This window comes from Empidonax traillii, unplaced genomic scaffold (genome assembly GCF_003031625.1).
Source record: "Empidonax traillii isolate 1590-97213 ecotype Southwest subspecies unplaced genomic scaffold, ASM303162v1 scaffold34:size3740991, whole genome shotgun sequence".
In the NCBI taxonomy this organism is placed as follows: Eukaryota; Metazoa; Chordata; class Aves; order Passeriformes; family Tyrannidae; genus Empidonax; species Empidonax traillii.
In genome coordinates this window covers 1,597,299-1,611,780 of record NW_020955227.1, presented here as the reverse complement: position 1 = coordinate 1,611,780, position 14,482 = coordinate 1,597,299, and the positions used below count along the sequence as shown (strand labels likewise).

Below are 14,482 nucleotides of genomic sequence, written 5' to 3'. Positions count from 1 at the left end.
GGCTGTTGGAGGATTGTCTGCACAGGTGGGTTTTCAAACTGCATGTTTGGCTCTCCTTCCCTAGGAAAGGGATAGGGAGTGAAGGCAGTGGAGAAAACTGCCTGTTGCCACAGGAATTGTCTTCAGATAACTGCTGCTAACAAGTTATTTCAGCTACTGCCCACCCCACACACTCCTTAGCTGGAAATGCTGGTAAATGGTGCCTTGCCCCAGAACCAGCCTGGGACTTGCAAAGACCGTGTGAGTTTCTGTGCAGCTCTTTTATTGTGTAAAAAGGTGTTTCTCCTGTGTTTTGCCTTTCCCTCAGTTCCTCTGTCCCTGACTCCTTGTTCACAGTGACCTTGGCCCCACTGGAGTGACAGAAAACATGAGCAAGTGCCATCAAAAAACTCTGTTTATTGGATTCCTACAGGACTTCAATACTGGAATGGGGAGAGAACTGATCTGTCCTTGTTGGAAAAAAGACTTTTAATCATGACAGTTCCAAATTTTCTGTGTAGCTCACTGAAAAGCATAAAGATTCCATAGAGGCAGCTGGAACTATATTGGGTTTATTCCAGTAAAATCCTCCAGCCCTGCTGCAACCATCAGCTCTTTACCTTGCTGATTCTTGTCTTTACCTGTTGATGAGAATTCTCTTGATTGGAAAATTACTGCATTTCTGAGGCTCCTGGTAACTTGAGAGCAGATTGCCAGTAGAGGGAAAACAAGTGTTTGAGTATCTGTGACATTTTAACTACTAATATCCTGGGTTTAAATGTAGATATTCAGGGTGGTTGTTGTGCCTCATTTGCTCCTTGTTTCTCATTAAATGTTTTGTCACTTGTTGCTGATCCTATCATAGACTCTGGGAGAGGTGAGGAGATCCAGTGGAAATTTTTCCTTCTGGAGAAAATCCTCCCAGCTTTGGTGGGAGTGCTGAGCTGGCTCTGGAGAACTGGCTTGGCTCCAAATGGTCTCAGTAGGATCCTTTATTGAGGGGGAAATTAAAAATAATCGTGCCAGTCCAAAAGGCATTTGAAAACACTTGAGCTGTACCTTTCCTCCAGACGTGGGATGGGCTCTGCCAGCCTCCAGTGGAGTTTGCCAGGAGTTTTCTTGCAGAGCTGGCAGGAGAAAAGGTTAATAGTCTGCAAAAAGAGCTCTTGGAGGGGAGAAAGGGAAGGAAAAGGGGCCATTTCCCATGTTTGTCCAAGTACTTTCAACCTTCCTATTCAAACTTAGCAGGAGAGAAGGATTTCCAGAGGTGGCATCCTTGACTTTTTATGGGCATTGTGTGGCTGGAATGGTTTTCCTCTTGCTGAAAAGGCATTTCTGAGATTCAAAATGTGGGCATGGCTGGAGTGGCAAAGACCTGGAGGCCTCCAAAGGGCAGACCCCGATGGAAGCTCCTGGAGCAGGGATGAGCTGCCCCTCCTGCGTGCCGGGATCTGCCCTTTGTGTCGCTCCAAACAATCCCTGGAACAGGAAAACTGCGGTTTGCCCTCCTGGCGTGACCCAAAGCGGCCTCTGAGCTCACCGTGTGTGCGTAAGGTGGGGAGTGGAGCCGGTGACGTGAGAAATCGCTGGAAAGAAAAACCCCGTCTGGGAATGTGAGGTGCGTGACACGGGGGTGACACGGGGAGAGGGACTGAGGAGTGGCACGGGAGTGTTTTCCTGGAGCGTTTCTCCGGGATTGCTGCCTCCCAGGGAGGGGTGGGGTGGGTCACAGGATCAGCTTCCAGGAAACAGCTACAGCAGGTGGATTTTTTTTTTTCCACACTGGGTTACACATCATCTGCTCCATCAGTTGGTGAGAGGCTGTTCAGAGGAAGGAGAGACTACTTGAATATTTTTTTGAACTTTTCAACACTGGAGGATGATTATCCCTCCCTCACCCCCCTCCAGTGAGTAAAGTCTCTGGCAAAATTCAGCTTTTTAAACTATTCAACCCATAGCTTCTTGTAAACAGGGAAAAGCTTGAAAACAAGCTGTAAATGCTCAAAAAAAGACGTTTTCCAGTGAAAACACCGAATCCCCCCTTTATTGGAAAAAAAAAAAAAGGAAAAATACTGTAAGATGTGAAGGGATTTTTATTTACAGTCAATTCCCTTACAGAATAGAAAACTTATTTTTTTCCAGACAACTCCTGGGTTTTCCTTTGGCTGCGCAAGTGATGCGAGACACACACACCACCCCCTCCCCCCCGTGGTGGTTTTTTTTGGGAAGCGCTGCTGAAAGGACGTTTTCAGGGTATGCTGTAAGAACCGAACAGACTTTTCTCTAGAGGGAAAAGCCTTCCCGAGGGATTCCCGCGGGGTGGGAGGGATGTGTTGGCTGGGAGCGCCACCGCTGGGCTGGAGGCTGTTCCTCCCTCTGCCGCCTTTTAGCCCCGCTTGGTGCATTTTGTCTCTGGTTTGAACTTTGCCTGGGTTTGGGTTCACTGAGTTGTAAATACTACCTGCACTTTGGGAGCTGCAGGAGAGTGAACCAAGCAAGGGAAGGGTGGAAATCGCCAAAGAGCAGCTGGGAATAAAACCAGAAATACTCTCTGTGGGTTCTGCCAAACCCTCAGGGAAAGCTCTTTGGTTGTAACACCCATCTGTCACCTCCTGGCTTGTGGAGCCCTTTCAGGTGAGTGGAGCACCGGCAGGACTCACCGAGCAAAAAGGGCTCTGTAGGAGCCTGAACCACTACTTTAAATTTGTTTTAAGACATCCAGATGTTTTCACTGAATCCTATTTTACCCCTGCGTTTACCAGCTTAACTGCTCTGCTTTTAAAATCTGGGTTATTAATTAAAAGCGATTCCTCCTTGGGGTTAAAAAGTTAATCAGGTTTGCCATTCCACTCGAGCAGAACGGTTTTGTGCACACTTTGTTGCCACCGAGAGCCAAAGCCAAACTGCCAGGAACAAAGAGCCACCGGGAACGAGGACAGAATTCCTGGAGCGGCAGCTCCGGTGGCCGCGCAGGAGTTGCGGGTGTTCAGCGCTGGTTTTTATCACATGCTGGGACAGGGATCACGTGGAGAGGCGGAGAGTCAGCCCTGCAGAGCCCGAGTGGCACCGTGGAGCTGGTGGGGTCTGCGGAGCTTCTGTCCCGATGGCCTCGGTGAGCCAGGATCAGATCCACAAGGTAAGGAGCTGCTCTCCGGGGAGGGAGCGTGTCCCTAGTGCTTGGAATCGTCGCTGCTGGTTAACCCGACCCTGAAATCCGCTTTACAAACACTCCATATCCCCCCCCCCAGCTTCTCGCATTATGTTAATTTTGAGTGGGTGAGTGTCGTGCCGACAAACTCTTCCAGAGGGCATCTCGTCCCACAGAGCTCTTGGAGGAATTTCTCTCGTGCCCCTCTGGCTGGGCTGCTCAGCTCTCAGCCCTGAACTCGAAATCTGCCTGGCAAAGGATAATCTCCAGGGTATTCTATATAAAGAAACTGTAGTGCCAACAGAGTTCACTTCATTTTCTAAGGGATTGTGTAGTCAACCGTGAGAAATCACCCAGGGATTTTTTTTTTTCCCTGAGAGAAAACAACGCCTTCCAGCCTGTAAAGGAATCTCATCCTGATTTGGCACGCAGGAATGACTGCTCTGTTTGTGTTAGCAGGCTTGGTCATTTAATCTTAGATAAATTATCCTTAAACCACAAAGGATGAGATCTCTGCTTTGGGGACTGAGGGGTTGGGGGAGTTTTTAACTGTTTGGAGTCTCAGCCTGGTAATGAATCTCTTTTACAAGAGAAATAAAAGATAATGTTGCATGTCAGGAGGGGGGGACAACATGCTTTTTAAGAGCAGTTTGTCCAGCTGCAGGGCTGAGGGCTGGATGATTTTCACCCTGCAAATTGAACTGTTTTCTCCTGCCTTGAGCTGCTTCCCCCGGGGAATCTGCAGGGGAGCAGCCACCCCGTCTCTCCCAGTTCCACAGGGATGGCTTCCTCGCCCTGGAACGCTTTTTCAGCACCGAGGAGTGTGACGGCATGAGGAGCCAGATCCAGGCAATCATCGAGGGGATGGAAGTGCCCCCGCACTGCCGCACCGAGTTCTCCACCAGGGAGGAGGAGCAGCTCCAGGCACAGGTACAGGAAGGGCAGGGCTGGAGCACCGGGAGGAGGAAGGGACAGGGGACATCGCTGCTCAGGGAAACGTGCCCCTTTCTTTCAACTGAACACCGTGAGAGGACTTTGCTCTCCAGGTTTCTGCAGGTGTTTAGTGGGGTTTTATCAGAGGGTGAAGGGAAGGATTTGTGACTTTCAGCCCCCCTGTAGCCACAGGCAGCTCTCACAGATCACTTTGGACTTGTTCTGCAGGCAAAAAACTGGTCATTTCCCAGGCAGACAGCAAAAGAAAAGCAAGGGCACCGTCTATGTGAGAGGTTCTTGTAAAGCTCTAATCAACACAAATACATTTGGTGTTGTAAAAGTCTCTTTATGAGTGATTTTTTTTTCCCACTTGTTTTGTTTATGCTGCATCTTGGTGGGGGAAAAAAGATGCAGGTGAGTGTTATTATATATGACTGAAGGTTAAATTATGTTTTTGTAAGGATGCTCTCTTCACTGGGCTCTTATCCTTGGCAGGGGAGCTCGGATTATTTCCTAACCAGTGGAGACAAGATTAGATTCTTCTTTGAGAAAGGTGTTTTGGACAAGAAAGGTAAGCCCTGACCTGAGTTTACCAGAGGGAGGGGATGAGAAAAGGCTGAGTGAGGGGTCAGGGGCCAATTTCCAGCTCAAGGGATGATTCCTGCTTTGCAAACAACTTTAAATTCTGGTTTGTTCCTTTTTTTCATAGGGAACTTCCTAATTCCAAAGGAGAAGTCCATCAGCAAGATTGGCCATGGTAGGTTAAAGGATTGGGTTTGGAAGGGAATGGACAAAAGGGCTGTGGTTTTCAGCCACGAGGGTTTATCCAGACCTGCTCCCTGTAAATAACTCTCTGCAGTTCTCTCCATGCTGCCCCTCACTCTCTGCTCTCAAAGGGGACTAATCTTCTGTTCCAATCCTTTTCAAAGAGCCCTTCTGGAGGTTTTTCAGCAATGCATAGCTCAGAGTCACTGACATGGGAAAGGCTGGACTTCAGCCCTTGGCTCTTTATGTAAGAGATTTGCTCGGACAAATTTACCCCCCGAGAATGGTCACATTTGGTGCAGATCAAACTGTGCCTTCTGTGCCCAGTCTGGGGCTGGGTTACCAATGCTAAAGCTGTGCCTCCCTCCTCTGGTGTCACCAGCACATTTTTCTTTACCCTTACTGGCCTCAGTCTGACCTACTTCCTCTCTCCCAGCTACTGGACTTGCTTTTGATGCCTTTTGTTTTCAAACAACACATGGAAAATGAGAGCAGCATTCACTGAGTCTGCAAACACGTGAAGTTTGTTCAAATTAAACTTTCACTAAACTTGGACAGGCTCTAAACAGTACTGAGAGTTCTTGTTCTTAGGTTTTCTCAGACGAACACTCCCCCCTTCCCAGGCCTGCTGCCACTCTTACACTTCAGCTTTTCCCCAGGGGAAGTGAAACCAACTGTAGGTTCCTGCTGACTCTGCAACTTAACCATTCAAAAGGCTTCTCTAGACTTGATTTTCTGTAATTACTCCTTTTGGTCAAGTCCACCCTCATCCCTTGCTCAGGAGCAGCTCCTGCTGGACCTGTGGCAACGAGCTCAATGATCACAAGGAGCTGGAGCCACAACTCCAAGTCCTGGTTTTATGGGTCTGTCAGAGCTGGGTTGTAGCAATGTCTGCACAAACAGCTCTGACCTGCAGGCTGTGGCTCCCTGAAGGGCATCAAAAATAAGCTGTAACTTGGTTTTGTAGTACTTATTCTTTTGGTAGGTCTTAAGAACTGTGTTTTTAAGGGGAGTGATTATATCACTCTAATGATGATTGTGTGATTGTACAACCTGTCCTGTCACCTCAGGTGTGCTAATCCATGTTTGTCCATCCTGGGAGGGGTGAAAGTTTCTGGCTGCAATTTACCGTGCTTGGCTGTGGCCTCTGCAGCTCGTCCTGAGAGCTGCCAAATTCCCTTCTGTTCAGGAAAGCTTCAGTCTGAGCCTTTTTATTCCCCTCAGCTTTACATGCTCATGATCCTGTCTTCAAGCAAATCACCCACTCCTCCAAGGTGCAGGTGAGCTGTCACTGCTTCCTAGAATGGTCTGGGGGAAAAATAAATACTTTATGGAGTAGTTAATCTTAAATTTTCTAGACTTCATTTTGTCAGTGAAAGGAAATTTGAGTATCTTCACAGAATAATGTTTTACAGTGTGCAGAAAACAGCAAACATAAATCTTGGAAAGTTCTCTTGCAGGAACTGGGAAGAAAACTAGGCCTGGAGAGACCAGTAGTTGTGCAAAGCATGTATATCTTCAAGGTACAGTGGTTCACGTTGTCACTCAAGAAATAAGACCCTGTGAGGTGGGAAGCTCTGAATGTCTTCACACATCACCTTTCTTTCCTTGCAGCAACCTGGCATTGGCGGGGAAGGTGAGACTTTTATTATCTCTACATCACTCTGCAGGGAATGCTCCTTTTAGGCAAGGAATATTACCAGGAAAAAAAGGCTCAGAATCAAGACTTAAGCCTGTGAGTTTGGTGGTCCAAACCTCCTTATAATTATTTTAAAAGCCCCCGTTTTTCAGAAGTGTTTCTGCATCGTGTGCAGCTCGAGCAAAGAGCTGCTGTTACATTTGCAGGAACCTGAAAAGTGTTTTACTGTAAGATTTAATTCAGATGGCTGGGCAGGGGGGGACACTGAGCCAGGGAGGTGCAAGCCTGGAGTCCTGCTGGTTGAACTGAATTCCTCAGGGGTTAAATGACCTGCAACAACCCTTTCTCCTTGCAGTGACACCTCACCAGGATGCCACCTTCCTGCACACGGAGCCCCTGGGCAGGATCCTGGGCTTCTGGATTGCCCTGGAAGATGCCACGCAGGAGAATGGCTGCCTGTGGTTCATCCCTGGCTCTCACACCAGTAAGAGTTGTGTGTGTGTGTGTGTGTGACCACGACTGGGTTACCAGTTCTGTCTTCACCACCTCTTGAGCACATTAAGCAGCTTTAAATTACTGCTAAAACACCTAAACATTCCCTCAGTCCTTTGAGGCACTCATCCCTCAAATCCTGGAGTCAGCTGCACTTGGATTGTGATTGGTGCTCTTACAGGAAGGATAAATGGACCAAAGGTTGGCTTTACAGAAGCCTGGGACTGTTTGTGTCCAAAAAGGTCTGTTGCAATGCACAGAAGGGGCCAGAAAGGCAAACAAAAGGCAGTTGTTTATCTATTTTCTGCCACAGCTGGAAAATCCTAAATATTTGCTTAATGAAAAAGACCCCACCCAGATTCCTAAGGAAAAATTGAATATAGCAATAAGAAAGTCTGATAAATCACAGGTATTGTTCCTCTGCTGTGCAGAACCTAGTTAGGTGTTTAATTTTTGTGTGTTTGTGGATTTGCAGATGGCATTACCCGGAGGATGGTTCGTGCACCTTCAGGAGCCTCAACATGTGTGGAGTTTGTAGGGTCAGAGCCAGCCTATGATGACAGTCAGTTCATCCCTCTGCCCATAAAGAAAGGTACAAACAGCCCCAAATGTGTCACTTGGCAGCCCAAGAAAACACAAGGGAGCTAAAACTGTATTTAACCCTTCCCCTGGAAAGCTGGAACTCACCATTTGGAAAAAAAAAACAAAACAAACAGCAGCACAGGGGTTTCTTCCCCACAGGTGGGCTCATCCTCATCCATGGGGAAGTTGTCCATAAGAGTGAGCTGAACAGCTCGGGGTCCTCTCGCCACGCCTTCACCTTCCACGTGATGGAGGCTGAGGGCACCACCTGGAGCCAGGAGAACTGGTAAGGTCTGATCCCCACGGGCACCTGAGAAACCTGCAGCCAGGAGGAACTGTCACAGTTTGTTGGCAGTGCCCTACTTAGCACTGATTTTGTACCTGCAGGACTGGACCAGCCTCTGAAGTTTGGCTTTTCTCTCTCCCTTCCTTCCCAGGCTCCAACCAACTCCTGAGCTGCCCTTTCCGCCGCTCTACACCTGAAGTGGGTGACTGGCTCTGGAGTCGATAGCTGATCAATATTCCTGATTGTTCCTTCACCTTCCCCTTAAACACACCCTTCCCTCGTGGCAGATCTCAGGGCTAATTTATCCTTGGAACAGGGACCTTTGTCCCAGCCCTGCAGGAGCCAGAACCTTCTGCTGCAGCAGGAGCCGTGCAGGGTGAGAGGAGCCACCCAGGCCTTCCAGCAGGGAAACCTCTTTAGTCTTGGGAACAGACCAGTAAAGGCCATTGCACCTTGACTGGGACCAGTTAAGTATTTCTCCTTGCAGATTCTTGGTGTTTTCCCCAGTTTAAGAGCTCAGGTGCATTTCTTGGCTGTGTTGATCCCAGCAGTGCAGGTGAATGTGTCATGGGAAGAAGGCTGACTGTCGCCTTCCTGTTGTTGGAGTAACAGTGATTTTAAACCAACCCTCTTATGGGCAAAATGAACCAGGAACTCTGCTTTTTTAATAATCAATCTTCTAAGTATTCCCAGCAAACTGTGGTTGTTGAGTGTTTGATCCCTGGGTGTGTTAATTAAAAAATAGGACAGTTCTTAAAGATCCATGTTGAAATGATGGGAGCAAAGAACCTCAATCAAACTCCTTGCAGTTAATAAAAGAATTGAAATTCTCCTTTTCATCTCCATCATCTTTTTCTTTGAGGAAGACACAGTGTGACCTCCCAACAGATGGGGCCAGCACCAAGTTGTCTGATGAGCAGTTTGAACTCTCAATATCCACAAGAACAATTTCTACCCCCGAAAGCTCACCAAAGCCAAACCACCTAACAGCAAGGAATGTTTGGAAACACAAATTGCATCCAAGGCAAGCTCGAGCCTGTGTCCTGAACTTAACAGAAGCTGTGTAGGTGGAATTTCACCAGCCCTGACGCAGTGGCAGCCCTGAGATATGGGCTTGATGTCACCAAGGCATGAATGACATCAGAGTTAACATCAGAGCTGTGGCAGAGTGAGCCCAGTTCTTACTGACTCATCCCTTTCAAATGGATATTGCTCACCTCTGGCATTTGTTTGAGATGAATTTCGTTTCTTTAAGGGAAAAAGTTTCCTTTTCACCCCTTTGGGCAAAGCAGAGTAGGTTGAATCCAGCCAAGAATTCCTCCCGGAGGAACAGCTCAGGTGGCAGGGGCAGGAATTGGGGAGCTGGGTAATGACAACAGCAGTACCACTGAAGGCAAAGTTTCTGCCTTCAGAAACTGCCTGTTGTACAGTTTGTTTGAAAGCTGGGAGCAGGGTGGAAAGAAGTGACTTCCCTTACCTGTGGTGCTGTTTTATTCCATCAGTGGTGAAGGCTTTGCCTGTGTCTTTCCATGAGAGGAGTTAAAATAATTTCGAATTCAGCTGAGAAGGGATGGTTTGTCCTCTGGTTCTGTTGCACCACTACCTGCCACGTGCAAACCCACCTCGTTCAAGTGCACCAATAAAAGCAAAAATCTGGATTGATTGGCAGGATTTCCTGCTAAAAAGCGAAGGAAACTCAGCCCAGCACAGTTACTGAGTTTGGTTTCCTACAGAGAATATCTGACAATGGATTTCCTTATTAACTGGCTCTGGCCAACTTTGGCCTCCTCAGGAAAAGCAGCACCAAATCCCAGGAGCCCTTTCCAGGCAGGAGGTGAATTGGGCAGTCCTGGCTCATTGCAGGGACACAAACACAACTCTTGGATTCTGGAGCCAGTTCTGCTGAGCCAGAGATTGGTTTCACCCACCCCTGGGTCTGACTCTCAGTCCCAAGACAGAGTCCCAGCTGGACAGTGTTGTGTGAGGTACCTTAGACCCCCCCAGACCCAAAACTGTTCCCAAAAGTAAATTAAAAAGGGGTCAGAAGTTAACCTGGCAAACCAGTGAGAAGAGACTGTCAGTGCAGAAGTATTTAATACATAAAAATGACGTAAGGCTTTTTTGGCCACAAAATAGTTGTAATTAAGTGGGCAGAATTCAATGGCTCTACTCAATTTGTTGATAGAAGGATTTCTGTAAATTATTTAATTAAATATCTGGCTGAAAAAGAAATGTGAAAGTAGAAAAGTGCAATAGTAGTAGAAAATTTTATTGACTTGAATAGATTTTTCTGCTTTCAGAATTAACATGTAATTAGTGTGACTTTGCTTAATTTCCCCCCCCCCCATATTCATTCCAAATGGATTTAGAGATTAAAATCTTGGGAAAGATAAAGCATTCTTCTCGTTGGATAAAACTTCAGGGCTAAAAATGTACTGCTGGTATTAGCAGGGCTTGGAATGAGCAGTGTCTGACATTCCCAAACCTTCCCCCCACCACCGTGGATGTGTGCTGAGTTTGAAGTTGTGTGTTTGTGGTCCTTGCTGATGGACTGGGCACATCTGCACCCTGGTACCTGCTCTGAGTGCCCCCCCCTTGTTACCAAACATGCTTTCCATGGTGCTCATGCAGAAATGAGAGGTCACAGGGTCACAAGATGCAGGACTCAGTACAGAAAACGAGGTACAATACAGAGGTGGCAACATCTGAGAGATCTGCTGATTTATTTTTTTTTCCCCTTCAGTTGACTTACCTCTTCTTCCTCTTGGCCCCCAGAAAAAACTTTGGTAATCGGATTATTAAACGCAGACTGTTTTTATCAGTCCTGTTCGTTGCTGTGAGAACCTAACTCGGGCTGTTTTCAGCAGGGGGGAAAACAAGACCAGATCAAAATCTTTATTTTAAGTAAGTCTCACTTGTGATTTTAACAGTTTTCTCTGCTCTACCAAAAGTAGTGTTTAGGTCATTACAGTGCATTTCCTAGTACCATTTTCTCTAGGAAGGGAGAAACCTCTGTTCCTGAAGGGCTTCTATGCCATGAACATGATCTGGAGGTAGAGAGGCAGCAGCAGGTTGTCAATTTGGGTGGTGTAAGCTTCCAGCAGGGAAACCAAACTCACAGATGCCAGAATCCAGGCATAGCTGGAGTTGAGATTCACGCTGCTGTCAAAGATCAGAATCAGGGCCACGGCGATGATCTGAGCAAAAATAGCTGTCATTGTCCCTTCAAAGGTCTTCTTTGTCCCCGGCCATTTGATCTCCCCCATTGTGCTGCCAAAAACAGAGGCAATGGTGTCTCCCACCCCCACTGCCAACACCCCCGAGTAGGGCACCAGCGCTCCTGCCCCAGACAAGGTGCCTTTGGGAGCACAGGGTCTGGGGAACAACCACACCGGCAGGGACATGCCAAGGAGGAGATAAATGTGAGTCAAGATTAGGGGGCCACTGTCCCTTTCATCCAAGAAGAGAGACAGCAAATGCCTGAGGGTTTGGCCAAAGGGTTTGATCCGGAAGTACCGGACGTATTCCAAGAAGATGAACACTGCCAGGCACAGCACTGCGGCAACATAGAGCAGCTGCCGGTCGTAAATGAGGCCAGGGACGTAAGTGGCTACAACAATGAAGTGGAAATACTTCCTGGTGATAGTGGAGGCCTGGTGCTTTTTGGATTCAGACGATCTCTTTGCGTTCTGGTAGAAAACCACCCCGCAGGCTGAGGCGGCCAAGAGGCTCCAGTACACGAGAAGGTAAAGTCTTGTCTGTGTCTGAAACAGAAACTGCAGCAGCCAGAGCAGAGGGTTCCTGTGGATGAGTCTGTACAGCCAAGGCATGATGACCCCTAAGCCCAGCACTGCTGTCATCATGTGGAAGAACATGGAGGAGATCCACGTGCCCGAATCCATGAAAAGGAAGAGCACGGTGAAAAAAAGACCGAGGAGAATAACTCCAACAACTGCCACCAGAAGGAAGAAGTCAATGGGATCCCCTTTGCCCTCGACTACGTTCAGTGAGCGTTTAATGAGCTGATTGAGGACAAAACTCACGCCTCCGAGGACCAGCAGCGCTTCCCCAGGAGTGAAACAGCGGGGCAGCAAGTACAGCAGGATCATACTGAGGTAGACAAAGATGAGCAGCACTTCCAGGACCTCTATGACTTCTGAGACAGCCAGGGAGTGCTTCATGGTGTAGACGATGACGCTGCCGGCCATGCCGGTCAGGATGCAGGTGTTGGTTGGCACGGGCTTGGTGATGCCGACCGCCAGCACCGACAGGAAGAGCGCGAGCAGCATCCCCGCCGAGGCCACCACCACCCCCAGGCGCTCGAAGTAGACGATGCCGGCGGCGCGGCACCGCTCCTTCATGACGATCCCCAGCAGGGGGATGACCATGCTGGCGGGCAGGAGGCCGCTGTTGGCCGCCCCCCGGAACTGGAACACGGCCCCCCCTCCTTGGAGCAGCCGGTCCCACTTGAACTGCACGTAGAAGGCCTGCAGGGCCAAGGCCAGGGCGCACCAGGAGAACCTGTCCCACACCACGCCGTGCACCGACAGCACGATGGCGAACACCACCAGGGACTCCACCAGCACCGGCTTGCTCAGCATGGTTCCAGTTTGCATGACCTCTCCCGGGAGTCCTGAGGTGCTCGGGTGTCCGTTAGGAAGAATTCCCTTCCATGCTGCTGCAATTCCTGTTGAAAAGAAAAGAAAGAGCAAACAGCTAGAGTAGCTTCATCATATACTCTCCTCCTGTCAGTACCTTAATTCCTGTTTTCTGAGGCAGAACCTCCCCCTCTGCCATTATTCTGGCACCCTTTTTGGGACCTCTGAAGGTCTCAAGTTTCTGTTGGCTGATAGAGTTGTGTGTGTCCCAACTAAGACACGGCATTGCCCCATCCTTTCTGGCCCAGTGGCAAACTCCCATTAAATTCTGCTCCCCAGGTCTCATTGCCAAGATCTACACCAGTTCCCCAAGGACTTTCTTTCACATTCTGTTCCGAGTTTTCACTCAGTGTTGAATGAGACAGAGGTCTCAGTACCAATATCACTGAGGAATATTCCAGTTTGTACCATCAAACTCCTTCACACTGTGTGTGTGTCTGCAAGGTTTAGTTATTTATGAATTTGTACTGAAAACTCCTAATTATTAATAGGTTGCTTTTTGGCATCCTTGTTCATACAGCCTGAAATACTTGATTGCTAAACTTCATTGCATGCACTGTTGCTACACAGCTTGATCAGGCCCTGGGTGAGCTTTTGCCATCACAGTCATGTTGAAACAAGAGAAGAATTAATCATACAGTTAAAAAAACCCAGTCTGGTCGATAGGTACCCATAACTAACTATGACTTTGGAGTCCCACTCTGCTGTACTCAGCGCTGCCGCTCCCTCATCGCGGAACGGGACCTGTCACGTCCCAATTCCAGCCACATCGAGCCTTTTCTGCCTGCTTTGTGATCCGCCTCCAGGCTGCCCTGTGCAGGGAGGCTTCCCCCTGCCGTGCTGTGCTGCCGATCGCGCCTTGTCCTCGCCTCGCTGCAGCCCCTCTCTGCTCCCTCTGTTCCCCGCGTCCCGTCAGCCGCCTCACCCACAACCCAGCCTTCGCTCCGGGGAACCCGCGGCAGGGGACAGCGGCCGCCCGCGGGAGGTGTCAGAGGCGCTCCCGGGCGCTCCCCGTTCCTCCCGCGGAGCCTCGAACACCCCCGATCACCCCCGGCCGCCCCCGGGAGCGGAGCGCGCACCCACCTCTCAGGACGCCGCCATCTTGGCGCCGCCGCTGTCACATGACCCACCGGCGGGCGGGGGGGCGTGGCCTGACCGCACCACGTGACGCCGGCGCGGGAGGAGGAGGAGGCGGGGGGAGCGGTCACGTGAGCGCGGAGCGAAGATGGCGGCGGGCGGGCTGAGCGCGAGGTGCGGGGCCGCGGCCGCTCGCGTTGGGGAAGGGGGGGTGGGAGCGCAGGGGCGGCCTCGGCTCTCGGTGCGGGCGGGCCGCGCTCCGCGGGGCCGGGAGGGGAGAGGGGGTGGAGGGAACGGCGGCGATGGGAGGGTTTAACTGAGGCGAGGCGCGCGCCGGGCTGGCCCCGCCCCCCTGCCCCGCGCGCTCAGGGAGGCCCCGCCCCCTTCCCCCCTCCCCTCGCTGAGGGACCCTCAGAGTCCCCCCGGCCCCGGCGGTCGGAGCGGAGCGAATGTCGGGGGGTTTGGGGTTTATTTTACTGAGTGCGGGGGGAGCAGGACGCGCTGGGAGCCGTTGCTGTGGGGGGCCCGGGGGGCTCCGTCCCCGCTCCCGCCGCCGAGGGGCCTCCGGGCCCCGCAGCTGCTGCCCCGAGCGGGGGATCGCGCCTGGGCCCTCCCGCACCTCCTGCAAACCTACAGTCGAAACAGACGCGTGGGAAGCGTGTCAATGAATCACAGTTTCAGCCATCACCTCACATCGCTGCCTTCGTTTGTCCTCAGAACTCTTGCCGTTTATTTTTGTCGTTTATGATAGCGTTTTTATGCTCTGGAGTTTCCCCGGTGTCTTAATTTTATGTTAAATGAACGCCTCTAAGCCCTAAAGGGGACAAGAACACCACTGTTAGTTGTGGTTGCACGCAGAGCTTTCCTCCTTTAGCTTCTAATTAATGAACGGGCAACAAACCACGGTCTGTTTATTCACAGAC

General features: G+C 50.1%; 3 protein-coding genes across 6 annotated transcripts in view; 2 read left to right on the top strand and 1 right to left on the bottom strand.

The window, feature by feature from the left end:
• Window positions 1-2,905: 2,905 nt before the first annotated feature.
• PHYHD1 (phytanoyl-CoA dioxygenase domain containing 1) lies at window positions 2,906-8,663 on the top strand. Of its 2 annotated transcripts, none has more exons than XM_027877761.1 (11): window positions 2,906-3,115; window positions 3,899-4,057; window positions 4,556-4,631; window positions 4,770-4,817; window positions 6,050-6,105; window positions 6,286-6,348; window positions 6,440-6,461; window positions 6,820-6,948; window positions 7,432-7,548; window positions 7,698-7,824; window positions 7,976-8,663. In XM_027877761.1, exons 1-11 carry the CDS (start codon window positions 3,083-3,085, stop codon window positions 8,019-8,021), a joined length of 876 nt encoding a protein of 291 aa, XP_027733562.1. In that variant the 5' UTR covers window positions 2,906-3,082; the 3' UTR covers window positions 8,022-8,663. The 2 variants fall into 2 exon arrangements, with proteins under 2 accessions (XP_027733562.1, XP_027733561.1); XM_027877760.1 differs by lacking the exon at window positions 2,906-3,115 and adding an exon at window positions 3,184-3,591.
• Window positions 8,664-10,072: 1,409 nt separating this feature from the next.
• Window positions 10,073-13,648, bottom strand: DOLK (dolichol kinase). Its single transcript, XM_027877739.1, has 2 exons — window positions 13,566-13,648; window positions 10,073-12,511 (listed from the first exon to the last, which is right to left on the bottom strand). Exon 2 carries the CDS (start codon window positions 12,438-12,440, stop codon window positions 10,854-10,856), a length of 1,587 nt encoding a protein of 528 aa, XP_027733540.1. The 5' UTR covers window positions 12,441-12,511; window positions 13,566-13,648; the 3' UTR covers window positions 10,073-10,853.
• The window catches only part of NUP188 (nucleoporin 188), a 25,106-nt gene continuing 24,239 nt past the window's right edge, over window positions 13,616-14,482 (top strand). Inside the window, exon 1 of one of the 3 annotated variants that reach the window (XM_027877737.1) lies at window positions 13,616-13,733. In XM_027877737.1, coding sequence (XP_027733538.1) covers window positions 13,708-13,733 — 26 coding nt within the window. In that variant the 5' untranslated portion in view covers window positions 13,616-13,707. The remainder of the gene's footprint in view (window positions 13,734-14,482) is intronic. The other 2 variants (XM_027877736.1, XM_027877738.1) reach the window with 2 other exon arrangements.